A 27016-nucleotide genomic window follows, 5' to 3' on the forward strand; every position below is an offset into this window, starting at 1 on the left:
TCAGTGTACTGAGTTCTGGTTTTCTCCCTGTTTCTCATTTCTGACCCAGTTGCTCTGTGCCATAGCGTCTGCATGCACACAATGTCCCCACGCTTGCTTCTGCCTCTATTCTCCTGTCTTTTTCCTCCTACACTTTCTCGATGTTTTCACAACCTCCCACGTTTCCACAAAACCACAGAAGAAATCGAGGGCTAAATACTTACTCTCAAATAAGCATACAGAAAACCTGAGTGCACCTGTAGACTGAGGTACTTACGTGAGCAGGCTAAGGCAGAAACTGGATTCCTGTGTGCTCCTGCCTATAAACTATGGCATACCATGGTCTTATCTTGTTTTCTACTAGGTTGTATGGGTTTGGACTCTCATCTTTGATGGTGACATTTTGTGAGCCTTTGAACGGTTTGAAGGCCTGACCAGCAGTAGGCATCATTGAGGTTGTGGAAAGTTTAGGTTTCCTACGGTGTGGACTTAGATGTGGTAGACTGTGGTGGGGTAGCAGAAAGGCAACTGTATGTTTGAACATGTTTGAATAGTTAGTCCCCAGTTGGTGGGACTATTGAGAAGGATAAGGAGGTGTGACTTGAGTTTCAAAAGTCTCGCACTGTTTCTGGTGCCCACACTTTCTCCCTTATTCTTATTCTCCCTGCCCCCCATGCCTTTGCCCCACCACCAGGGACTCAAACTCTCTGAAGCCATAAGCCCAATTAAATGTTTTCTTTTATAAGTCATGGTGTTTTATCACAGCAATAGCAACCCTAATGACTACATGACAAACTGGGAGGCATCTGTTGGATAAAGGAACCAGGTAAGACAGGGCACATGGAGCTCAAGAAAATGAGTGGTGACATCAGCTATAGACTGAAGGCTAGAAGCTTTCCCAGAGTGTTCCAGGCCTTCAAAATATCATGTGAGGCAATCTAATAAACCCCCTTTAATATATGCATTCATTCTATCAGCTCTGTTCCTTTAAAGGGCTGTGACAAATACAGGCTCTTTTTTCCTGGTAGCTAGATGCAAAGTCAGAATTCTCAGGAGATTAGCTCCACCATGCTAATCAAAATATCTATATGAGATATACTTGCAAACATCTCATTCACCATACCTAATATTTGAGTACATGTGGCACATTGGGTGCCATCAGCCTACTGTAATAAATAAGTGAATGATGAATGAAGGGGCTGTGGGTAAAGACGTTCCTATCATGCTGCTGAATGGGCAAACATAGAGGACATTGCAGAGAGACTAGTGCACGGGGCTTGTGTGTGGAAGGGGTCTCTTGGCTGGGTGAGATAATTATGAAAAGGCTTTCTGTTAACTTTTAGTTCTTCGCATACTGGTTTCTCAGTCTTTTGAATTTGTCCCAGGTCACTGCATGAGCTATAGAACAAATAAACAAAATGCATAGAAATGAAGGTAAAATCTGAGATGTTTGTCATTTATGTGTAAAGACATTTCTGTGGTATATTATCTGTAATTTTTGTCTTTTACCCAGATTCATCCCATCTAAAATTATCATTGGTTCTAAAACATGCACCAAAATATGACCACATATCACCAACTCCCAGGGTTAAACCACAGAGTAGCTTCCCAAAGTGTAGCCAGATTGCTCTTTCTTTATTTTTTTTTAAAGATTTGTTTATTTTTATGAGTACACTGTCCTGTCTTCATACACACCAGAGGAAGGCATCAGTTCTCATTACAGATGGTTGTGAGTCACCACGTGGTTGCTGGGAATTGAACTCAGGACCTCTGGAAGAGTAATCAGTGCTCTTAAACACTGAGCCATCTCTCCAGCCCCAAATTGTCTTTCTTATATATAAATCAGGCTGTCTCTTTCTACTCAAAAGAAAAATGAAACAAACCAAAGAGATCTCTGATAGCCATTACCACGTAAAAAATAAGATCCTGACTCTGCCTAGCCTACCCTGTCCCATGTCTGCCACCCAGCCTCAGCCTGTGATTTTCATCCTGTACAATATCATCTGTCCTTCTTTCTTCCCTCATACTTACCAAACGCACTCCCTCTGATCTCACAATTCATTTCCTATAAAGCACTTCCTGTCTGCTCTGCTTTTATAACTAATTATATTTCCAATCTTCACACACTGTCATCTTATCAGTGAGCATCCTTGACTAGCTCAAATGGCACCCACCACTCTCCTTGTGTATATCAAATTGTATGCAAATTTTGTTTTTACCCCTCTGTCAATAAATCATACATACACACATACATAGATACGTGATATCTATTTTTATGTTTACTTTAATCAACATTAAGTTCACACGATTTAAATTTTCAGGTTAAGTCTATAAAAGTTGTCATAGGGGAGAGAGTGTCCTATAATTTCTTCACGGTCCCTTTCCTTCCTAGAGAAAACCACTTCTAGCTTTCCATCATATTTTGTTAACTTTCAACGTTCAATTTGTAAGATGATTCTGTGCCCCCTTTGTTTTGCTCCCTTCCTTACACACACACACACACACACACACACACACACCCCCCAGGACCACATGAGTATCTGCTAGCTTTTATGAGATCCATTCTTGCCGCTTAAATTTCTCCATGTATATCAGCTCTTATAGTATCATATACTATTTTGATTTTTCCTCTGAGATTGTATACATTTAAGGTGTATAGCATAATGTTTTCATGGATATATATGATCACTATTGTCAATCAAGTAAACTTATTTAGCACTTTCCCAGTTACTTTTTATGTATCAAGAGTGTTTAGTGTCTGTATTCTTAGCACATTTTTGTGATACAACATATGACTAACTATAGTCCTTTTGTGGTCCATGGATTCTCTAGACTTATTAACCCTGTTTACTTCCAGGTGTATAACCTCTAGCTCTTGTCTTCCTATTTCCTTCCCTTGTGAATCTTGGAAACCACTCTTCTACTCTTCTGTGCAGAATTTTTCTTCCTGTGTCTGGTTTGCTTGACTGAGTGCATCCTCCTCCTTATTTACATTATCACAAGTGTCTGGATCTCGTCTCTTAAAGCTGGACAATATACTATGATCTATGTCTGGACACATGTGTACAGTATATGAAGAATGGAATAGACATTCATTGAATCGCAAAGATAAAATGTTAAGTATATTAAATATCTCCAAATGCGAAATATCAAAAGTTAACGTGGTAATGGGGATGTTGATAAGGAGGGACTTGTAGACGTTGTTGGTGAAAATAAAATAGGAGCCGGAGAGACAGCTCAGCGGTTGTTGCTCTTGGGGGTTCTCAGCACCCCCAGTGTTTATCAAAACAACTCAAGTGCCCTCTTCTGATTTCCATGGGCACCAGGCACACTTAAGGTATATATACATAGATGAAAACACTCATACACAGGAAATAAAAGAAATAATTCTCTTAAAATTAATACAACCGTAATAAAAAGCAGTAAAAAAGAAGATTCTTTAAAAAATTAAAATTATAGTTAGTTTTACGCTTGGTTTTTAAAGAACCTCTGCTGTTTTCCAAAGCACCTGTTTCCATTACCATTTCCATCGACAGTGCTGACAGAGCTTTCCTTCTCTCGACACCTCTGTGAATACTGCCTTCTTGATTTCTTAATTACAGACATTCTAACAAAACTGACATGATACCTCAGTGTGTGTGTGTGTGTGTGTGTGTGTGTGTGTGTGTTAGGGCTTTGCACTCAGGTCTTCATGCTTGCATAGCAAATACTCTTACCCAATAAACTACCTCCCTTCTCCTTCGTTGTGAGTCTCACCAGTGCTTCTGGATCACTGCACATATTTTTCATGAACTGGTTGGCCAGTTTTCTGTCTTCTTTTAAAAATGCCTCCTCAAATCTTTTGCCTGTTTCTTAATTAGGTTATCTGGTGTATTGTTCAATGATTTGAGGGTTTTTTTTTGTTTTGTTTTGTTTTTTACAAGCTTTGGATAGTAGCCACTTGTCTGATATATCATTTGTGAACATTTATTTGCAAAGCACAGACTGAGTTTTTTTGTCTTGTTGTCTCCTCTGGGGCAACTTTTGCTTTATTGTGGTCCAGTTAGATTTCTGCCTCTTCTTCTTTGGGTGTCTTCTACAGAGCTACAGTGTCCAGATCAATGTTGGGAACTTCCCCACATATTTTTTTCTTAGAGTTTTATGGTACATTATATGTAGGTCTTTAATTTTTTTTCTCGGTTGATTTTTGTAGACAATATCCAACAAGGGTCCCTTCTATTCCATGAGGGTTCAGGCTTATGTTCACTTCCTTGCAATCCAGATAATCTCTCTCATAAAAGACACATGGGTCCTAACTTTCATGGAAACTATCTTCTTCTCTTGGCTTTCTGAGAAAAAAAAATCAAGATAATGGTTGTTTTTGAGGTTTGTATTTCTGAAAATGGTTTTAATTTGAATGATTTCTGTTCGTAAGTTTGGTAGGTTATAAAATTCTAAGTGGGATTTTGTTTTCTTAAAGAATCTGAGGTCATTAGTCCCTTTAACCTTCTAGAACTACATATTCCAGTTAAATCTGGTTATGGTCTGCATTTCAGCTGTGGTCAACTTTCTTCCTCTAGGATGGTGTAAGTTCTATTTGATTTTTTTTTCTTGGTGTTCTGAACACATTTCAACAACAACCGCTAGTGTGAGTCTGTCCCCATCTGCTTCATCTGGTACCTACAGAACTCTTCCACTCTGAAACCTCATGTTCTACGAAATATTTTAGAGTCATTGGCTGAATTTTGTCCTTTGTCTCTTGTAACCATTAATATTATTATGAATGTATGTAGGAAATTAATATGACAGCAGTCTTCTTAAACCTAGGTAGTTCCCAATTTATGATACATAGATATTAAGAATTATTTACAACTTAAAAGCACAATAACTGAGCATGATAATTCTATTCTAATTCTCTAATCTAATCTTGCTAACTCCCAGCTGAAATCCCATAATACTCACTTCTAGGATCTCCATGGTCCAGCTGAATTCCTGTGAAGTCTCCTTTTTCCCTCCTGGCTGAATTTTCCCTGGCTTACTCTCTCTCCCAACTCCTTTGTCTGCAGGATGTCCCACTCTGTTCTCTCTGTTGCCTAGTTATTGGCTTTTCCAGCTTTCATTGACAATGGACCAGCAGGAATATATAGGATTCCATTATGCTGCTTCCCACCTCTTCCTGCTTTTCATTAGACTAACTCAGTTTATTCTGCTGACTATATTGATTTAGACTGTTTTCTTCATTTTTATTTCCCATGTATCTTTTCCAGTCTTTCTTTTATCACCGCTTCCCTCTCCCATCCCTAATCCTTCTTTCTACAATCCTTTCTTTGCATCTTCCTTCTCTTCCTCCCAAGTGATGGGGACCAAACCCAGGGTCTTGCACATACTAGACATTGTTCTAACACTGAGCCACGCCTCAGTCCTTTGGATCTTCTTCCTTTTTTACTTTGTGTCTGTGTGGGAGGGGCACCGTTGCTACCTCCTTCACCTTTCATGACTGCACTGCTTTAGTTCTCATAGAAATGATAATGGGAGTTATTTTGATTTGCCTAATAGTTGCCTTGGTCTGGTCTCTGTCACTGTTCATTTGATTTCTGTATGTCTTAATAGAGACTTTCTTTAAACTCTTACTTGTATTTAACTGTTGGCTTATAGTAAAGTTGATTCCTAAATAAAGACCATGTTTTTACTTTGGTGATCAGGTTGAGGACCTTCCAGATGTAAGAATCTCAGATATTTATTTCTCTTTCATCTAACCAGAGCTCTCAGTAAAGTTGAGTCCAGGTTCTTGCCATAATCATGTATATGGAACTGACTGTTCTATAAGTCTTGGTGGGGAGGTTAGGTCAGCTTTATACTCATTTGTGCACACATGAAAAGTTTTTCTTAGTGGCAAGAATTTTGTCTTTTGGGTTATTGCTTCATTTAGTATCCCCAATACCTGGTAAATAGTAGACATATAATAAGTATTTGCTGAGCCCTATGAGGCAAAGCCACCTAACTAACCTCACTGGTGAGGCGAGATGTCTGGGTGCCATAGAAACTGCAAATTTTGACAATGACATCATTGTAGGCTTTTCTACAAAGAAGAATTTAAGACTAAGCAATTGTGAGGTATTCTTACTTATATCTTTATTCCATTGTATACGCATGTCTTTTTTTTTTAAATTATGTCTTTATATGTATATGTGTGTGCCCAACTGCATGTGCCTGCCAAAGGCCATTAGTTTCCTGGAGCTGAAGTTACAATCATTCCGAGCTGCCTGATATGTGTTCTGGGAACAGAACCTGCATCCTCTGCAAAAGTAACAAACACTTCTCATCATGAACCACCCCTCCTCCTCATTTCATTTTTACATTAATTCTTCTGGATTGTTTTCAATAGAAACCTAAAAGGAAATGGATTGAGACCAGGATCTGAGAGGGCTTTGGGAAGACAGTGTTGGTTAGAACTGACATAAAGTATGTGATAGCCTTTTTTAAAACGAACTTAAATCTCTTTGCTTTTATATCATTTTCCAGTCTCACTCAAATACATATACCAAATATAATATAACATTGGGGGTGTTGGAAGCAAAAGAAATTCAGAGAAATGATTCTCACTTGTACAAACTAGGATTATGTCACACCGAGGAGCATTGTGTACTCGCTTTAATCCATTCAAGCAGCATTTGCTGAACACCTACTGCCTACCTCACCTCAAGTACTAAGTCCTGAAAACTCACCTTGTTCTTTCTGGGCCTTCATTCTCACGCTATTTTGTTAACCTTGCATTCATCAACCTATAGTTAGCCAGGTTAAAGGTTATGCATTGTAACAGATGAATAGCAACAAAAGGCAAAGAGAAAACCCACCCTAGAGGGAAAAGTAAAACCCACTTCAATCTTTAGGGCATTTGTTGTAATGTAGTACTAAGCCTTGGGCATAGATAGATGTTAATAATTCTAACAATTTAGGAGGAAAAAAGAGCTTGAAATAGTGGTAGACATGTCAAGAGCATGTCAAGATAGGAATGGAAGCCAGGGCTCCTACATCCTGCTTCAAAGAGGTGTGAGTGTGCAATATCTTACCAAATATATCATTCATATATATATATATATATATATATATATATATATATATATTTCTAGTCTCACTCAAATAAATATACCAAATATAGTATAACATTGTGTGTGGGAGGGTGGTGGTGGATGGAAACAAGAGAAATTATTTTCACTTGTATGTACAAAGAAATTGTGTGTGTGTGTGTGTGTGTGTGTGTGTGTGTCATTCGGTCATTAAACAATACTCAAAACAACAATCCTGATTAGAGGCTGGGGGCCTGATTCTAAGTCCCTACTCTTTAAGGGTCTTCATTAATTATGAATGAATTCTGGGGAGTAAAGTCATCTATATTTATTGTAATTTTTAGATTTATCAGACGTAATTCCTCACAAACAAGATGGAGGCACCAGTGATGGACTTGTCAGTTTAAGACCTGTAAAATCCACGTATCTATGCGCATTGTCTTCTCTTCCCAGACTTTCTAACCTAGGGGACTCTGGTGCTTGGGCGGTTCTGATCATTGCCATGGACCCCTTCTTTCTAGGTCTGCTTTGTTTTGTCCATCCCTCCTTCATCTCCAGGGCTCCCTCCCACTTCTCCTCCTCCTTGGGCCCCTCCCTCGCTGTGGCTGGCAGGGCGGACCATTCTCTCTGGCAAGGACAGGAAGGAAAGTGAACAGCCATCCCAGGGGGCCCGGACTAATGGGGGTTGTGTGGATCTTTCAGCAGGGCTTGTCAATGAGAATCAGGCACTGGAGGGCTCTCCATTGGCACTCTGACCTCTTGATAAACTATTTGTTTTTCCTTGTATTGATTAAAAAAAACAAGCCACCAACGCTAACTCCCTGTCAACTGGAGCCTCTCTCTTTCTTTCTTTTTTTCTTTTCTTTCTTTTTTTTTTTTTTTTGAATCTCCCACATTTCACATTTCAAATACACTTCTCAAAAGATTCCAGGTACTCCATCTTGTTTAATCTCTGCAATTCAGGTAAACCAGGCCACTGATATCCCGTTTAAAAAATTAACTATCTCCGAAGAAGCAACCTGAACCACACATTTAAATAATCAGTAGGATACTCCAACTATGAAACCACCAAAAATAAGCCCTCTTGCTCATTGCGGGGATCCAAAAACTGAAAAATATTTCACCTTATTTACAAGTTCCTTCTAGAGGGGTACACTCTTCATTTGAGCAAATGGCAGCTATTGTTTTTCTTAGTCAGTACTGTCCACCTTTTTCCTCCCCTCTTCTGTTCCAGCATGCTAAAACAAAACTCAAGATCCCAAGGCAATTTGATCCCTGCCAGTATGAATGTTGAGAGAAACCTTCAGGTTGTATACCTATGGAAGTTACTTAATAAAAATAGGGAGAATCATGGTGCTTCTGGCTGTGTTTCCAATAGCTGTGTGATTGCTGCACCGGATTGAATTACGAGGCCTTTGAATTGTGACCTTCCATCTACAAAAGCTTTGGAGGTTGCCCTTTATTTTTCTAGGGAAGGGGGAGTGAGGGAAGCTTGAAGGAAAAAGCATTTCAATGGGCTGTTTTCTCCCATGGAAGCTTCTTTATAAAATCATAAGCGTTCCTTCATTCTGAAGATTTAAAACCAACCCCCATATGCCTTGGGAAGCCTGGAGTGCAGTTTAATGTGATTATTTCCACATCGAACAAATCAAGTGTTTATCATGTAGTAGCTGTCAGCATCAAAAGCCCATCACACTAGGTAACTGAAATTAAGGCAGGCAAAGAGGAAGACACTGACAGTGGTAAAGCAAGCTATCCATATGGTTGCCTGTTACAACTCAGAACTCTTTCTATAGCATCCAGAAACTTTTGAGGATATAGATAGATAGATACATACATACATACATACATATTTCCTACTTGAGGAGGATCACTGGCCTCTTGTAATAAATGATGCTGAACACACCAGTGCTTCCTGATTTGATGATTTCAGGTTTAAGGAGTCTTCATATTTTTTCCAGTTGGCCATTTAATATATTTATGTGTTTGAATCAGTGAGCTAATTTTGCAATATGTCCTTATGAATAATCTCACACTATAGAGTGATATTGTATGATATGTATGACTATCTAGCCATATATGTATAATTAAAATTATATACACACAAAAATACACACACAATATATATATATATATATATATATATATATATATAACATATATATACTATATATATATTATATATATTAGCCTAACACACACCTTTCTGGATCAATTAACTTTATTGCATTTTACCTTGTTCCAGAATGATGACACAGCCAAAAGCCAGAGATGTCTCAGTGCTCCATCTGCTGTTTAGAGGTGACCTGGTACAAAAAAAAAAAAAAAAAAAAAAAAAAAAAAAAAAAAAAAGGCAAATTCTCAAACAAATAGTGTGGGGAGAAAAACACCCAACTTATTAAAAATCAGAATTCAGGCAGACACGCACCGCCGGGCACACCGTCAGCGCTTGGTCAATGGTCTTGTCTTTCCTTCTGTGAGTTGTTCATTGTTGCTGAAGAATTTAAAAACTGGGAACTCAGCTGTCGTGAAAGCTAGAGAACGCAAAGCAAATTTCCAGATCCTCTTACATGTTATGCGAGGTGCTGACAAGATTGGTTTTGCCCATGGCTTAGAGAGAAAAAAATGTTGAAGAGGAGACACTCTGGGTTTCCTAGGTTGCCTCATGTCAACAGAGATCCATTTTACAGTGTGGGAAGGCTGAAGAGCTTGTTGCTGAGATTAAACATGTGCTTCCAAGAACAATTATTTACATATTTTTGACAGAAGGAAGAAAAACTAACTCTGTTTGCCATTTTGGAAAATCAGATGATTGTGGAAGAGAAAATCTATTGTGTCGTATTTTTCTTAAAGAGCCTATAGCATTCATGCCTTTCCCTGAGGAGAAAAAAAAAAAAATAAATGCCACTGCTCATGCTTTCATTATCAAGATGGGCTATCCAAAGCTTGTATTAAGAATAATAATTTAAAAAAAAAAACATCCTATTGGGAATCATTACTACATAGGATAACAAGTTTCCCTCTCTAAATAAATAAATGGTTATGATTTATACATAGAAACCAATGTGCTTATTATGGGGTCAGGAAATGAGTTCTATTTTCATATTGTGTTGGGACAAAGTCTATATTATTTATGAAAATAAGTTTCCATGTTACAGCTAATAGTTAGTAATTGCCTCCTTAAATTTACTGTTAAAAGCTATTCATGTTGGAGTTTGAATGGAAAGCATTTAGCAAATGTTGGTAGACATTTTGCTTGGTGAATTTAATATCATTCTTAAAATAAATAGAGGATGTTTTTCTTGGTTGTGTTTCAACCGAAGGGTACTTGGGAGCAGGACCCTCATTGTAGATTTCATGTCAGTGGGGAAAGCACATGCCATTAGAGAGACCAGTCAACAGACCAGCAACCCTTACTGCCTGACTACTCAGCTATACCCCACCCCAAACTTCTTTGTAGGGGGCTACAAAGAAGCTAGCACTCTAGTGCCATGGTCCAGAGCAAAAGAAAGGCAAGCATACCAGGAAGGAGGGAGAGTTGACTATGGTATTTTGGGATACTTGCTTTCCCATTGTACTTCCAATAGTTTAAATCTGTGAGACACTGTATATTCTCATATTGTTGATTTTAATCCTGTGAGAGAGGGGACAGTAGTCGCTTTGGGAGAGAAGGCATCTGTCTTTAAAGTGCTAATTAAATTATGAAACTCACTGCCATTCCTCCTGAGAAACAGTCATCTCTTAAGAGTTGAATGTGCAGAGAAATTAGGGAAGGGGTTTTCCCAGGGTAGCATGGGTGTTTAATCCATCGGGGTAAGCAGGAATAGGAGGAGAAGACATCTTTTACTGGAACCTTCCCAGCCCTTCAAGCAATCCCCTGTCATTACTGGAGTGGAAGGAGAGTCCCTTACAGTGTCCTGGCCTGATTTTCCCAGCATTTCTTATGTTGATGTAGTTAATTAGCTGCTTGCTCCTATAGGTGGAGAAAATGTCCCCCTGTATTGTTGCAAGGACTCTTGCACTTGACCTTGTCTAAGGACATTTGTTGGTTTTTCTGAGCACATCTTTATTTAAAATTCTGTCCTAATCTAAAAGTACTGGAAACATTTATGAAAATGGCAGACGTGGGAGCATATCCAGGCAAGAGCTGCCCTGGCTGATAAAACCTGCTTGGTGGTAAGAGTGTTATATAAAAGATCTTTGCATCTCTGTTAGGGTATTCAAACGTCCCATTCAGACTGAACTTTCCAGCAAACTTTCCTCAGCTTTGTGTAAGCTCTAGGGCTGATTTGGAAACAGTTTGGGTCTTTGTGGTATATGATCAAGTTATATAATTATAGTTGACGAAAATTTCATAATATTACCTTTTGGTTATTTATCATAGAATATCTTATTTTAGATTCAAGCTGCACATGGAATAATTACTATATATTTGGAATATAGAGTTAGTAACCAGACAAAATTTATAGGTAAACATGTGATTCTTTTTAATACATTTAGTTTTCCTAAAGATAAAGGAAACTATTTAAGAGTGGTAAATATGCACATGGCTATTTCTTCTAACCAGTGACTAAGCTGTGTGTTACATAATTAGGAGGTATGAGCTATATTATGTCCATTAGTGGTCATATTAAATTCATCATATCTTTCCCAAATTTGTTCATAATTACATGAGTCATTTCTTTGAAGGCATTTTGTTTGGTTATTTAAATAAAAATTATTGAATTTCATTACAAAAATGCATGTAATACGATAAATTTGACTGTAACATAGGCAAGTAACTTGTATGTAAAGCTGACATGGACTTCTGCCACTTCGACTTCACATAGTCTGCACATTCCGGATTCGCTAATAGAATCTTCTATGGATTGGATGAATAACATTTTAGCAATACATGTAAGAAGCATGAATGCAGTAGCTGAGTGTAAAGTTTAAACCAGAGGTTACATTTTATGTCTTGGGGAACTTAGTAACAAATCTAAGTGCAAAAAAACTTACTGTCTGGGTGTTTGGTATTATTCATAGAACTAATGTAGCATTAGATTTTACGTAACTACAATAGAAAACTCCATAACAGACTGCTTTTTCTGCACACAAATGTTGGCATGTTAAATAACTGATACTTCTAGTCTGAGAGAGTGCTGTAGGTGGTAACAGAACTCTACCTCTGCTGCATATATGATCCAAGAGCAATCAACTGTTTTCTGCCCTGGCTTCCCAAATATGGTAGATGCCCAGCCCATGATCCCTTGCTGGTACTGCACAAGATGAAATCCTAGGTGAGTTCGCAGTTTAAGCTGTCTTAGGTTTGACAAAGTGCTCCTTTAGCAAGGAATTTAGACTGGCATCCTTTCAAGGGGAGAAGAGAGAACGCCTGTATGGAATTTTGGTCCTTAGAACCATTTAGTTGGGTTTTGTTTGCATCATCTGGGTGGTGCTTTCGTTTTCTAATCAGCAGAGCTAAGGTAAGATCCATCTCTCTCCTTTATTAGTTGATGGAAGTTACTGTGATTTAAAAAAAAAAATGTCCATACCAAGTGAGAAATTAAAAGAAAGGGAACTTTTTTTTTTAGATAAAAAAAGCACATAGAATAGAAATATTGGTGATAAAAATGCCTTTTAAAAATGAGTATACAGACTTTATTTTAGAGTGAGTGTTTGCATTTGCATTTAAACTGTGATATAGGACAGACAAGATATTAATCCATATAAGGAGATGCATTTTTTTTCAAGATTCCAAGTCATCACAATGGCTAAGCTCCTGACTTGGATAAAACATAGTTTCTTAACTGAAGCTCAGCTTCTAGGTGTTACCGACCACCTAACTCATAGATTCTGAGTTGATTAAGGTTATGAGTTTTTAAAAGGATAAGTTGCAAAGCAAGTTCCAGACTAAACGAATCTCTTCTCAAGATCCATTTAAAAATGTTAATGGTGAAATATTATCTGGGTCCTAGCCAAAGAACTGAAGCCCTTGGCCTCCTAGCAACCCTTGCAGAATCCTCAACCAGGCTTTCATTGTTAAGCTGCTAATAGCTAACACGTTTGCCCATTCTCTCTCTGCTTCATAGAAACAGTTTTTTTTTTGTTGTTGTTGTTTGTTTTTTAAAATCTTCTCCAGACCTGTAAGTAGGTAGGTACGTTGGGGAAGAAGTGTGAAAAGTATCCGTTCTCCTAAGTTTCGGGTCCTAAAAAAAAAAAAAAAAAAAAGTATTGAAAAAGTGTAAAAGATAACGTGCAACTACTCCCCAAAGATTTTAATTGGGAGCTACTGGCGCGGGAGGATGTGTGTGTGTGTGTTGACAGAGGTTCCCACAAGTTCTTCCCCCACAGCTGTTTATTCAGATATCATGGGGCGCGTCATTTACATAATAAATTTTTTTTTTTTTTTTTTTTTAAAGCAGCGAGGTTGAGTCAGACCAAGCTCTGCTCCTCTCAATTGTTGCATTTAAACCAATAAGGTTAGGACAAGAGACTAGCTGTGGTTTTCGTTGCAAAAACAAAACAAAACAAAAAGCCCCGAGGCTTCGTGGGCAGACCTACAAGGCTGCGCAAATAAATCGGGGGTGGGGTGGGGGGATGAGATTGTGCCGTTTCTTTGTCTAGGCGTCTCAGATGCTATCTGCCGCTGCCGTTCGCTGGGGCGCAAAGCCGTTCCCAAACAGACCGCGGCGAGCTGATGGCTCCGAGCTTGCGGCGAGGTAGCGAGTGTGCAGGGCCACTTCCGACTGGAAGCCTTCCTGTGGCGGTGCGCGGTGGCGGGGTCCTTCCTGAGGAAGGCGATCGTGCTCAGTCGCTCGGCAGCCCGAGACTGCAGCAGCGCCCGGGCGCAGTCCCCGGGAGCCGGGCAATCCCCGGCCTCCGCGCTCCGCTGCCAGCCACGCCACAGCGCCTCTGAGAGCTCCCGGGTCCCCGCGTTCCTGCCCAGCAGCCAAACTATGTCAGGAATGGAGGTCTGCTAACATAGAAAACTCCAAGGAGCACACTAAACCGGCGGAGGCAGCAGATGTGAGCGCTGTAAGTACAAGCTGCTGTTTGAAAAATTGTAATGACCAAGAACAACTGTACAGTGGGCAAAGCCCGAGATAACCGGAGCGCTTTTATTAGAGTTTTGGTTTGTTTTCAAAGAAAAAAAAAAGCACTGTGGCTTGGGGGAAAACACTTTGTTCCTGGGACTTTAGTAGCCACGGGGTTCCGTCGTAAAAGTAATTTTTACCCTCCAAATGATCGGAGCCATTGGGATCATTAAAGGATCATTGCAAATTAACTACTTTTGTTCTGATCTTTACAAATAAGTAGAGCACTGGGTAATATTCTCAGACTGGGGATTGTTTCATATCTTTTCTTAATCGCTGCACTAGCCCCAGAATATTATTGAGTGGTATTGAGCAGGGTTATATCCATACATAGACGTATAGGTAGGAAAGGTATACTTAGCGGTATTTATTACACGGATGACTTTTTCTACGGCTAGGTGATAAATGAGGAAAGGTTTCCGACAGAAAACTCAGAAGATGAACAACCAACTTGATAACCGTGTTTTCAAGGAGGACGCCTTTTTGTTCCAAAGCAAATATATCAAATACTTTATTAAGCGGGCTCATCTTGAGTATGCGATACAATAAGCCTTTGGCCCCTTAATGTATTTGTCCCTCTCTGGCCCCTTTTGTGCTTTGAGTGCACTTGAGAGCTAAACTCCAGATTCTGAAACTTTTGAATATTCGTGCAAAGCACTGCCCTTCAAAATTAGTATTTGAATTGCTAACAACTCATAGCCTTGCACTCTTGGGAGGAGTTTTAAAGACATTTAAGCATGTTTGCAAGAATTCAATACATTGTGAACTGTCATTGAATTTAGACAAATGTTTTTTAAGTTTCATTTCTTAAGATGGCCAGGGGTATAGAAACTTGTTAGCTGGGAATCATGGTGTGTAGCTGTATAGGTTTGAAGTTGGCTTTCTAATGTCTTTCAAAGAAGGTTTTATTTTATGCTTGTGAGAGTCGTTCCCCTCTCTGTTTAGAGTTTGGAGACATGCACACAGGAATAGTCATGCTTTCATACGATCAAACATTTGATATTTGACTTTCTCGATGCTTGAGTTCTTCTTAAGGCCCAAAGTGTTTAGTAAGTAAGCAAGCAGCCATGGATTTTCAGCCTTTGAAAACTCTTTGTGGTGACAGACGTAGAAGTCTAATTGAGCCACCGTTCAGTTCAGCTTTTAAGTGCCAAATAAAGTCAGCTGCTCTGTGAGTTTCACAGGCATGATAAATGATTTTTTGAAAAAGAAAATTTCCATTGGAGTGTGAAAATGTATTTCCTAAGAATACAATAGGAAGAAAAGAGGTCCTTGGAGGGGGAACAAAATCTCTTTTATCAGATAATCAAAAGTATTTCAGTCAACATTGTCGATAAATGCTGATTTTGAAAACACTCCTTTCCTTTTTAAAGCTGAAGACAAGAATGATGTGTTCCAAACACTTGTTTGTTTTTGGTTTCAGAAGGATTATGTTTTCTCGGTTTCTTTAAAGGAGATAATGAAAAAAAGCAATATAGAATATTACATTTAGATAATATCTCTAGCATTTAGCATTTAGTTTATGGAAGCTTTGATAAGAAAATGCAGTGTTAACATGTGACAAACATTTCCTTCTCCTTAGAAGTTCTTTCCCAGTGTAGGGTGAGGTTTTATTCTTAAGACTTGGGGTTTGTATTACAACTTGGAAATTCGAACGGAAGAAAACTGTAGCAAGACTGTATTATGCAGAAGCAGCAGCCTTATGGTGAAGGCACTCTTTGCCCCTATAAAATACATTCTGATTAGAAAATGAGCATTGTCTTTCAAATTGGGGAGCACACAGGTTGATTTGTGTCGGACCAAAATCCAGCTTGCCTGCCAGCCCTACCTAAATGTATGTTCACTGCTTTCACTTTGAAAATTTATTTTCAGTTTGAAAAATGTTTTAAATTATAGTCATTTTATAAAAAATTGTTTCTAGCAAGCAAAAAAGCCCCATCGAAACCCCATAATTTAGACAAGTCCCTTCATTTTATTCGCTCCGTGCTGCTGAGGGTTAGAATCTCTCTCCATTTGCAGTTTACTTTGCACAGAACATTATTAACTTTTGGCTTCATACATGGTCTTCTGTCAGATGCTTTTGATTGGTGATTTAGCAAAGTATAATAAACAGGGCAAAAGTCATGAATTTTGTTCTGTATCCTGAGCTCTGTGGTAGGGAAAGTGTGAGAAAATGTGTACCTTAAGTCTTGTTTGATGATCTCTCAAAGCACGTTTGCCTTCTGGAAATAATTTCTGGGGTTGAAGAGCATGGTATTAGCAGATTTAATGTGGCTAGTCAATGGATTGACGAAGTACTATGTGAGGTTTAACAAAATGAGGGAGACAAATTGAACATCAACAAAAGTTACATCTGTGAAGAATTATAAATTTAATTAGAAAAAAAAAAAGGCAAACTTGAAAGACCTCATTAACTAATCAGAAGTCATAGTTCCTAGTGTAGGAGTCTTGATTTAATTCTCCGGAGCTGTGTTATCTTCCTTTCCCTTTCACATGTCTGGCAACATAGAAGCCTGTGTGGCTTCTACATGAAGGGGTTTTTAAAGGCATGAAAGTGAATGACTTTGTTGTGCTCGGAGAAGATCATTCATAATAAAATGTGTATTAATTTTGCATTCCTTGAGAGTATTGGAATTAAAAATAGCAGATAAGAAGATAACAGGAATTATATTAACTTTACAGATAAAACAAGTAGGCATACTGGGTACCTAGCAGAACTTTTTTAGAAACCACAAACTTCCCTTATCTTGAATGAAAATATCCTTCATTGATTTTTTTTTTTTTTTGAAACACACCTTGGCTTTAGAGCTTAAAATGAAAAAATAAAAATAAAAAAGCTTATACAGACATTTTCAAACATGGGAGGAAATGTCCAGCCATCAGAAAGAGGTGTGTTTTTAGATAAGCCATTGGAAGAGGAAGGACACCTCCCTGCCACACTGTAACCTTGCACTGCACATAAAAAAACTAAAAGCATGTGAAGTGTAGCATTTTGTAAACTGTAACTAATTTCACTCACATCTGTGTCTAATTGTTGTCTGCATTCGCATTCTTGAGAGTAGATTTATTTTTCCTGGACCACGATGTGGGTTCAGCTGACCAGCCTAAGTGAGGATTAGTTGTTTTAAAGTTATTTTGATTAAAGAGTCATTTTTAAATACAGTAACACACAACACATGGTTTAAATAATCCTTGAGACACAAAAGAATATATCTGAAGTACACTTAATGCGAGGAAGATCGTGAGTACAGACTTTTCAAAAACTGCTCTCTGGAAGTACAGTAGAAGCTAGGTTGCCAGCAGAAAAGAAATTTATTCTTAAGTGGCTTCTTTTTTTTTTTTTTAATAACAAAATTTGTTAGAATATTCTCGTTTGTAGGTTCTTTGCTATTATTAGTAGTATCATCATTATTATTACCAAATTTGATGTTTTTGCCAAACTGAGAAACTGTAGGTTTTTAAACTTCAACTATAAATACAATGAAAATTTAAAAGTTTACAATGAAATAAAAATTCTATTTTCAAGATTAGGTGTTCTGGCTGATTTTACGGTGGGGATATATTTTAGGGTTGAGCAGTGAGTATGCTTTGACGGACTCTTATGTAATTAAGCCAGGAGAGTTCTTAAAATGAAATCCGTTCTCACCTATAATTTATTCCAGGTGTATAAAAGTAGGAGAATTTTATTCTTCAGATACATTGCTGCAGTTTCTAAAGAAAACCATTTAATCTTGCATGAGAACATAATTTTAAAAAAATGACAGGAAACTGTCATCAAATAATGGCCATCTGCAGTCAGTAAAGTTAGCACTTGGTAACTTCAGTTACTCAAACGTCTTAAAAAATTGTTTTTGTCCTGCACATTAAAAAAAAAAAATGCATACCTAGAAGTCCCGAGTAACATTATCCCAAGACGTTAGAGCTTAATGATGCTTTATTCTTGCTAGAAAGGTCGCGTTTCTTAATTTCATAAATCATAATTAAAAACTAGCAGGACTCAACAGAAGATGTTTGGGTGGATAACTTTAATGTCATCTGAGACGTTTCAGATCTCATCTTTGTTCCGCAGCCTTAATTGATGTCAGTTCAGGTTGAATGAAAACGTAACATCAAAGATTTGGAGTTCTGTGCCATTTCAGAAGTTAGGCAGTGTTCCTTCCTGTCTGCCCAAGCATTGGTGGGAGCTTGCAAGCGGGCAGCAGCCTGGCTCACCTGAACCTCATTACCTGCTGGCCCTTCACAACTGCCTCTGAAGAGCAATGGCTAGTACGGCTTTGAATTAGTAGAGCTGTGCAGTAAAATTTCTCAATTCTAATTTATCTGGAAACAAACTAAACAGGCAAGCTGACTGGGCTGGTGAAATGAGTACTCAAATAGGCAATGTACTTCAATCTAACAGATGGGACACGCGCGTGCGCGCGTGTGCACACACACACACACACACACACACACACTTTCACGTTGTCCAGCATAGCTGAATAAAAGTACTCGTTGGCTTTTACCTTGGCGTAAAGGAGTTACATTGCTGAGCACTGGCTGGGACTTTGGGTATGAAAGCCTGCCTTTGCCTTGTTTCTTGACCACAGCATTGCCCGAAGCTGTTTCATTAAATGTTACATGACAAATGGGTAACTGGGAGAAAACCACTGTGATAAGGATAAGAAACGTCGAGGAGGCTAAGGTGGTGGGCGGGCGCTCTAGTTCAGCTGGCTGGAGCAGAAGACCTGAGGATGCTGGGGGATTATTGCCTCAACTGCTGCTGCTGTTAAACATACTCATTTGTTAATAGCTTTTTTTTTTTTTTTTTTTTTTTTTTTTCCTTCCCAACCACCTTTTCCAAACTGGGCCGAGATTGCTTTGCGTGTTGACTGGGGGAGGGGTAATCCCGTTTGCAGCTGTCATAGGCCAGTGATGAATCACGAGCCCGTCATTTGACTGCCTTCCCCTCCTGACAAGGGGAGGGGAGGAGGAGAGACCTGCAGGAAGAAACAACAGTTGAGCCCTCCACTTAAAGACACTATGCCTTTCCTGGCTGCAGTATCCTCCCTTTTCTCTTTTGGTTAAAAGTGAGCATTGTGGGGCTCAGCCATGTGCTCCTGTAATTAAGAGCTGCCAGTGAAGCACAGTTAACAACCACTTCTAATTTTCTACCCCTGGCCACAGGTGCAGACATCTCACACCGGTTCCGATGCTGCTCTTCCCTCAGGTTGCAGGTAAGGATTTTGTTGATATTCAACCTTTTTTTGTAGTATACCTTTCTGTGACCCAGATCTATTTTTACCTAGGATTTCTTAATTATTTCTATTAATAGCAACAGGCTGGATTGGGAACGCGACTTAACAGTTTGTGTTTGTGTATGTGTGTGTAAGTATGCGTGTGCACATGCATACGTGAGTGCACTTGTAAAAAAAAATAATTATGTATGTGGGAAAGGCATAGGAGTCTTGATTTGAGGCGGTTCCTGTCTGTTGTTAGGAAAACTGAATGGGGAATGATAATTAATTAGAAATCACTGGATTTGAAATCATTCCTTGTTTGAATTCAGATGCTTTGAGGAAGTAAAACGGCTCATGTAAAGCTCTTTTACAGCTGATGTCCAACAGTCACTTCCAGTGTAGCCTCTCGGTTACAATGACCCAGGTGAAGCAAGGCGCAAGTGATATCAACATTGTATGTGTAACATTAATTCCCAAACCCCCTGGATTACTATTCCTGAGGAAAAAAAATATATAATTTTAGGATATAGCGAATGGAGGTTAGACTTTAAAAGTTTGTGCTGTCAGAAAGTGGAGTTGTCTCTAAGCATCCAGTGACTTTAAGTAGTCTCACTGTTCATGAACAAGAGCGGTACATATGAGTTCTGAAATTGCCAAGATGACTCCTTGCTGTGTGCTCCTACAGCAGAAGTAAGTGGCAAACTTAAGACCATCTGCGAGGCATTGAGCTGTTTTAAATATGGTGAAAATGCAAAAATTATAGCATTGCAGAGAATTGCCACCCCCCCCCGCCCCCCAACCCTCGTAAGTGACAGCTGAGGTACTCGGAGTGCTAATGGTGCCACGGACTGCCTGAGCTGCTGAACTTATCCATTTTCAATTGGCTACGGTGTATGTAATCCACAAAGCAAACAAGTGAGCCGACATCATAGTGTTTTAATGCTGCATTTGTTTCAAGGGAAACAGAGGAACAATTAAGTAGTAAGCCAGAGTAAACATATGCATTAGGACAGTCTCATTCCCTGTCACTGGGCAGGAGGTTTCAAGTGTTTTATTTGGTTTGGAGACCCATTAAATAACAACTGGGTGTTAAATTATAAAGGGAGTACCCAGTGCTAATTTATTAGATGAAACAGATTGTACAGAATAGTGATTTATTTCTATTCCATGTGTTTATGTATTTGCTTTTTCTTTTAGGAAATTAGTGCTCTAGGGTTTTGTTTTAATACAAATATGACTGCATGTTTTCCTCTGAACATTAAAATGTCACTGTCTGACATTAGCTTATGACTTCTATTATACAAGGGGAGGGGGGAAAGATTTTAAAAACTGCATGTGAAACTTTGGCTACACAGGACGAGAGATGCCTTTTAATAACACACGTGACAAAAGGACTGGAGTCGGATGCAAGGTGAACTACTATTACCAGTCTAAGAAAATAGATACAATGGGACTTTTGTGCACTTGTGTTTCAAAGGAGGTGTCAAGTCGTTAGCACATTAAATAGTGGTGTTATGAATTTGGTACGTCTGTCAAACGGAAAGCTTCTTGTCTTTAGGTCTATGGAAATGCAGGATCTAACCAGCCCGCATAGCCGACTGAGTGGTAGTAGCGAATCCTCCAGTGGTCCCAAACTCGATAGTTCTCATATAAATAGTACTTCCATGACTCCCAATGGCACCGAAGGTGAGTCCGTCTCTTGTTGCTCTGCCCTTGTCTCTTCCTCAGTGTCTGCTCTCTGACTGCCTGTGAGTCCTGCCCTCAGATCCACCAGACTGTTCCTTCGATTCTAAGTAATTTGACTTCATCTGTGTTCCCCTTTCATTGGACTCCCATATTACTGGATTATCGCATTCCATAGACTGGTTTTAGCCTAAGACATATGTACACATATGTATTGAAATCTATGCATGTGTATACGCACAATACTTTTAAATTTGAATATGTTTCTTCTTGTTGGTCTGCATATCCCCATCATGGTTTTACTTTACATCATTTTGTTATATGACTACTGAAAATTTGGAATTATTTCATTTTATTTTTCGTTTTGTTAGCAAATACAACCAAATGTTTTAAAATGTCAACACTGAACTGGATTACTTCTTAAATTAGTGAAACAGTTTTTGTGTCTAGTATGCCTGTGGCTTTGGCCACTGTAGTATAAACAAGAAAAAACTAAAACTTAATACCTATGAAGTACATAAGCCTATCTGGCAAGCATGCATAACACGTATTCACTTTCTTGGAGATTGAGTAGACTACTTTAAATGCAGTGTTACAATTATTTTAATATAATTAGTACATATGAATGTTCATATAAATTGTATGTAAATAAACACATCTACTTCAATCCATATATATTTCATTCAAAATATCAAAGGTCTGTATGTACACATTACTGTCTGTTATGCACAGCCACTTAGGTGCTATATATATTTTTATAAGTCAAATGTATGGGAAGGTATGTTGCACATTGTGCTACATTTATTTCAGCTGGAGCCTGTGGAAAAAGTCTTCACTGATATTGGTGTTCACATATTTGTTATTAAGCCTCAGGATAGTGATGGAGTCATTAAATAAGTTTTATTAGAAGTTTAATGGGTCATGTGTTAGGATTTCATTTATAGACAAACCCTTACCTAATCAGTTCCCCAATCGACATGATTGTTTTTCCTCAGGTTTTTTACATAAGCATAATTAATTTACTTAGCATTTTGTAAATTATGTAAATATTATCATTTAGGTGCAGTATTTGAGTAGGCATTGGGGAAAGCCTTATCAATTTGAAAAGCTAAGAAATTCATAACAAAGCACAGAAATCATTTATTTCAGAGTTTTCAGTTATGTCTTGGTTTTGATGCCAACAGTAATTACTTTTATCTACAACTATTCTGTGGCTTTCTTTACAAGTAAGTATGTTTCTGCTCCGTGTTTATGAGTTGTGAAAAGGAGAAGCTTTGTGCCGAGTTAGCAAGCCAGTGAATCTCTGGAGGAAGCACCTTTCTCTTCATGTCAATCGCCAAACTGAAATTTACACAGAAACAATTTTAATGTATAAGTAGCAGGTATAGAGTCTGTACAGTAAAAGCAGGTCCTGTTTCATCTCTTGCTTAAATCTGTCTTCAGATTTAAAAGCCTGAGAGCACAAACAAGCCCACTGCGGGGGGCGGGGTCCGCCTCAGATGGGCCCGGTAGATGGTCAGAGTGCTATGGAGCCAGGCAGAGGTCATAGGTACAAACCTATCACAGTCATGTTAAAAAAAGATAGCCACGTAAACTAGGAGGACTAAGCCTGTTAAGCTACTTTGCCTCATAAGCTTTACTAATTTATATGGGAAGAAGGAATTAAAAATAATAACTCTTTATATGCTCTATAGACAAATAGGAGCAAGAAAATCTCATCTTTTCAATGTGTTGCTGACAAGCCGGCTTCTGTTTAAGCAGAGTCCATGTATCTTCAAGGTGTTACCTTGGATGGTTTGTGGGAATGAGATGTGGCTTGATTTTAAGGAAAATATGGAGTACCAACATATTTCTAAATATTTATGTTCCATACCTTGATATCCCATTCATATTCACGAATATATTCTAGTTTGTAAAAATTTTACATAATTCAAATTAGCTTGGAATAATTAAATACTCTAGATAGTTTTTGTGATTGCTTCTGAAATATTCAGTTTGTGAGATAGTAAGAAATAAGTTCTTCCCTTCCTACCTTCTGTCATTCATTCATTCATTTTTCTTCTTTGATTTTTTTTTTTTTTTTTTTTGAGACATGGTTTTACTATGTAACTCTGACTGTCCTGAAATTCACTATATAGAACAGGCTGGCCTTGGACTCAAAGATCTCCATCTGCCTCTCTGCCTCCTGTGTGCTGGAATTAAAGGCATGCACCACTACCCCTGGTTCTTAGAAGTAATTTCTTATACTAAAACAAAACAAACAACAACAAAGCTAATTGTGCACACTCTGATGATGAGCTCCAACCCCAGCACCAGAAGGCTGGAGACAGAAGGATCAATCAGGAGTTCAAAGTGAGCTTCAACCATGGAAGTGGTTTGAGACCAGCATGGACTGCAAGATATGCTGTCTCAATGAATTAAAAACGCCAAAACGTCTCAACTGTGTTAGGTCTTGGAAATGAACTTTCAAGGCCCAGTTTCAAAGGAGTGTATAACTATTCAGGGAACCCTGCTTTCAGGTTTTCTTTACTAGTGTGCTAAGCTATGGATGGCGGGATGTTGTAGAATCAGAACCAAAGAGAAGGTCTCACTGTAAATTATGCAAAGCAGGAAAGGAATATTTTTGTCAGTTTACTGGAAAATTTAGAGCATTTTCTTAGCATACAGCTTAAGATTATAGATGTGAATTTTACTTACGATCTGTTATATGACTCTAGTTCCAGACATATCACAACGTTCTTGGTTATTAAGTTTGTGAATCACTTTATCACGCTCCTTTTCTGTTCCATCCTATTCCTGTTTCGTTTCTCTCAGCCACCACCATAGGAACTGTGTTAAAATTAGTAAATTTATTAACATCTGGCAAGCTTCCCTGGGATATAATCATTATAGACTTTCCTAATCCTTCTTCGAGATATGATTTAGTTTGAAATCTGAAGTGTTTATTGGTGAATTAGAGGGTCAGGAAGGAAAGAAAGGAATTCATTGCAACTAGCCATTAAGGGGCTGGAGAGATGGTTCAGTGGTTAGGAGCACTGCCTGTTCTTCCAAAGGACCATGGTTCATCTCCTAGCACCCACCTAGCAGTGCACAACTGTCTGTAACTTACACCAATGCACATAAAATTAAATAAATTATTTTTAAAAAACCAAACCAGTCATTAAAATAATACCTCCCATCACTCCATACTAAATACTTAAGTTCTCTGTATACACACACACATACCACCCACCCACTCACACACATGTACACACCACAACAGGTATTTAAATGACTTCCCAGCAACCCAATTGAAAATAGTACCAGTTCAATTGAAATTAATTTAGCGATCAGCAGAACTTCTGTGTCATCTACAGTTGGCTTTGGCCGAATGCACATGGGTTGTCTTCTCTAACTCAGAGCCAGTTTCTAAACTTCCTGCCACCACTTGTTCATATCATGAGGCTAAGAAAACAGAAAACCTCCTCTATGAATAACCATAGCTTCATCCTAAGAACAAACAAGAAGGAAATAAAATGGAGAAGCAGAGAATATTAAGTTTCTTCTGAAGTCTGCTGCCAAATTATTGTAGGACTCGGAGCTTGTAGTTCTCTGCTCCTAGGCCGGTGCCTGTTTTCATGGTTCACATCAAGGATACGGACAGAAACACCCAGGCTCAAGAACCGTGCTTTTTAGGTTTCCAAACACACTGTTCTTGAGTTATAATAGTTGCTTGTTGCATGTTTGAAGACTTTAGCTCCTTGCATTTTTTTTTTTTTTAATGCCAATATCTCTGGTTCTTGTTGCAACTCACAGCTGGTGTTAGCCAGTTTCTAAACCTTTGAGATGTAGAACACAAGTAGGTAAAGTAAACGTGGGTGCCTCGTGGTAAGCATTAAAGAATGCTTGCTTGACTGACAGTGGGCAAGTTCTGTGGAAAGACACAGGTTTTCAAGGGAGTCAATGAATATTTCAGTTACTGTTGACCAGCTTAATGCGGAGACACTAGGGAATGGTTAAAAGCACAACCTATGATCCTGAGCCTTCTCCCTAATCTTCTGAATGTCTTCTAAGGCACAATGGGAAAGACATTTCTTATTAGAGACATTCAAATATCACCTCCCTTCACCCATAGCAAATACTCAGTTCTCAGTTTGTGTGTGTGTGTGTGTGTGTGCGCGCACAGACACACACACAAATAAACACACACACAGACACACACACACACACCATGATAGATATTTAAATGAAAATAGTCCCAGCTCAATAAAAATTAATTAAACGATCAGCAAACCTTCCATGTAGTTTACAGTTGACTTTGGCTAAATTTACATGACGTATCTGTTGTTATTTTGACAGCAACCTTTTAAGGAAATCAGCTTTTGAATAAAGTTAGCTGAGTAGCAAAGTGTCCAGTGTGAAAGAAAAGGGAGGCTTTCTGGTGTGGGCAGGTGCTCAGGGTTGCAGTACACAGAGCCTTGTGTTGATATTCATGGTGTGAGAAGTCTTTGCAAACTACTTTCCTTATGAAGGACTCAGAGCCATAGCAGTAAAGGGATTTTTATTTACACACCTAATTAGAGCTTTGTTTGCAAAGCAGGATTTTTTTTTAAGCAGTTTTTTTTTTTTTTAAGCATCTTTGTTTTTTCTCATTGTCTTAAAGTCGCAGAAGTTTGAGATTGATGAGTTCTATATTGCCAATCTGAGTGTTTATTTTTGGTTGTATGGGTGCTGGGGAAAGGCCAAAAAAAAAGGGGGTTTGGAGGTGGGAAAGGTTGAGCAAAGCTGAGACCTGAAATTTGCAGTTTTTAAATGATGTAAAAGCCGATGTAGCTGAACTTCTCTACCATTCATTGCAGGAATTCCTACAGTAATTCAAATAGTAATTTTGAATTGGTGTATCAGATTTCCAAGATTGTGGTCTTGAATTAGGTGGCCAAATTGCCCGCATTTAAAACTATTTCAATTGTATTTTGCATATTTTAGGTGGTAGGTTGATACATTTATCCACATCTATGTTACCAGAATCTATTTTAAAGCAATTTTGTAATTTCTACAAAGTTTAGAACACTAGCAAATTATTTGAACTAGATTTCTGGCTGATGAGAGGATCTGTATTCAACCTTGTTTACAGGAAATTTCTCTACGAAGTGAATGTGTACTGTTAGGGTCTGAGGCTGCTTTTTAATGGCAAGATTTGTGTATCTGTGGTTGAATATTCTGATGTCAATAGAAACATGTTAATCTAATGTTACTTCTGTTTATGTTCTACACATAATTCAGTTTCTGGGAGATTAAGGGACACTACGAGGAAAGGCATTCCTAAATAACATTTTTAGGGTTTGTCGATGGCCACAAAATTGGATTCTTAGAAATTACTCTAAAGCAAAACCTATGAAGGAATAAAATTATTAGTCAGAATTTAATATTTGCTATGTTTTATATACATGGCAATAATTCTCACATGTCTGTTAATAGTGCCAACAGCTGTTTAAGACTTAATTTGTTGGTCATTGCACTGACTGCCATATTTTGTTTTATTAAATCTTCAGAAAATTCCTGGAACTGGCCAGGAGGAAGGTTAAGAGGGTGGGTTTGAACCCCAGCTGCATAATGAGCCAGCTGGAGGAGCTGGGGCAGATGAGCTACCATGTGACTCTGTTTTCTCGTCAGAGCAATGAGGAAAGCAACAGATCCCACTTCAGGCTTGCCATGAGCATGTAATGCAAACCTTGTGGCATATTTGGAACTTCGTGAGCAAAAACTTACTGTGTCTATTAATATTAACTGCTAGGCCATATGTAAATAATAGTCACTTCTATGGTATGATTCCTGTTTTATAAAGAAAGCTGTAAAAAGTTAAACGCCAAGTTTCAAGGCACATAACTTGTAATGGGTACCACTGGAATCTGCATTGGTGTCTAAAGAGCTCTGGGCAGAATCCAAAGCCCAGGATTTTTGGCATGTTTGTTCTTCCTCATCTATGAGTGCCTCTCTCAATACCTTCATCCTAAGTGGGCCACTGACCATGCTAGGG

At 38.5% G+C, this 27016-nt stretch overlaps 1 protein-coding gene and 1 long non-coding RNA gene across 8 annotated transcripts in view; one reads left to right on the forward strand and one right to left on the reverse strand.

Annotated features, from left to right (window-relative positions):
• Positions 1 to 9687, reverse strand: part of LOC143438407 (uncharacterized) — a 34990-nt gene extending 25303 nt beyond the window's left edge. The window contains exons 1-2 of the long non-coding RNA XR_013107265.1: positions 9454 to 9687; positions 9261 to 9331 (exon numbers count right to left, since the gene is read on the reverse strand). This is a non-coding gene — a long non-coding RNA (uncharacterized LOC143438407). The remainder of the gene's footprint in view (positions 1 to 9260; positions 9332 to 9453) is intronic.
• Positions 9688 to 12285: 2598 nt separating this feature from the next.
• Eya1 (EYA transcriptional coactivator and phosphatase 1) overlaps positions 12286 to 27016 on the forward strand; it is a 140746-nt gene continuing 126015 nt past the window's right edge. For 3 of the 7 annotated variants that reach the window (XM_076924329.1, XM_076924328.1, XM_076924330.1), the window contains exons 1-3: positions 12335 to 12490; positions 19265 to 19314; positions 20876 to 21003. In XM_076924329.1, the coding sequence (XP_076780444.1) occupies positions 12404 to 12490; positions 19265 to 19314; positions 20876 to 21003 (265 nt within the window). In that variant the 5' untranslated portion in view covers positions 12335 to 12403. Of the gene's footprint in view, positions 12305 to 12334; positions 12491 to 13460; positions 14043 to 19036; positions 19315 to 20875; positions 21004 to 27016 lie in introns of those variants that run through there. The other 4 variants (XM_076924333.1, XM_076924327.1, XM_076924331.1 and 1 more) reach the window with 4 other exon arrangements.

This window comes from Arvicanthis niloticus, chromosome 25 (genome assembly GCF_011762505.2).
Source record: "Arvicanthis niloticus isolate mArvNil1 chromosome 25, mArvNil1.pat.X, whole genome shotgun sequence".
NCBI classification, from domain to species: Eukaryota; Metazoa; Chordata; class Mammalia; order Rodentia; family Muridae; genus Arvicanthis; species Arvicanthis niloticus.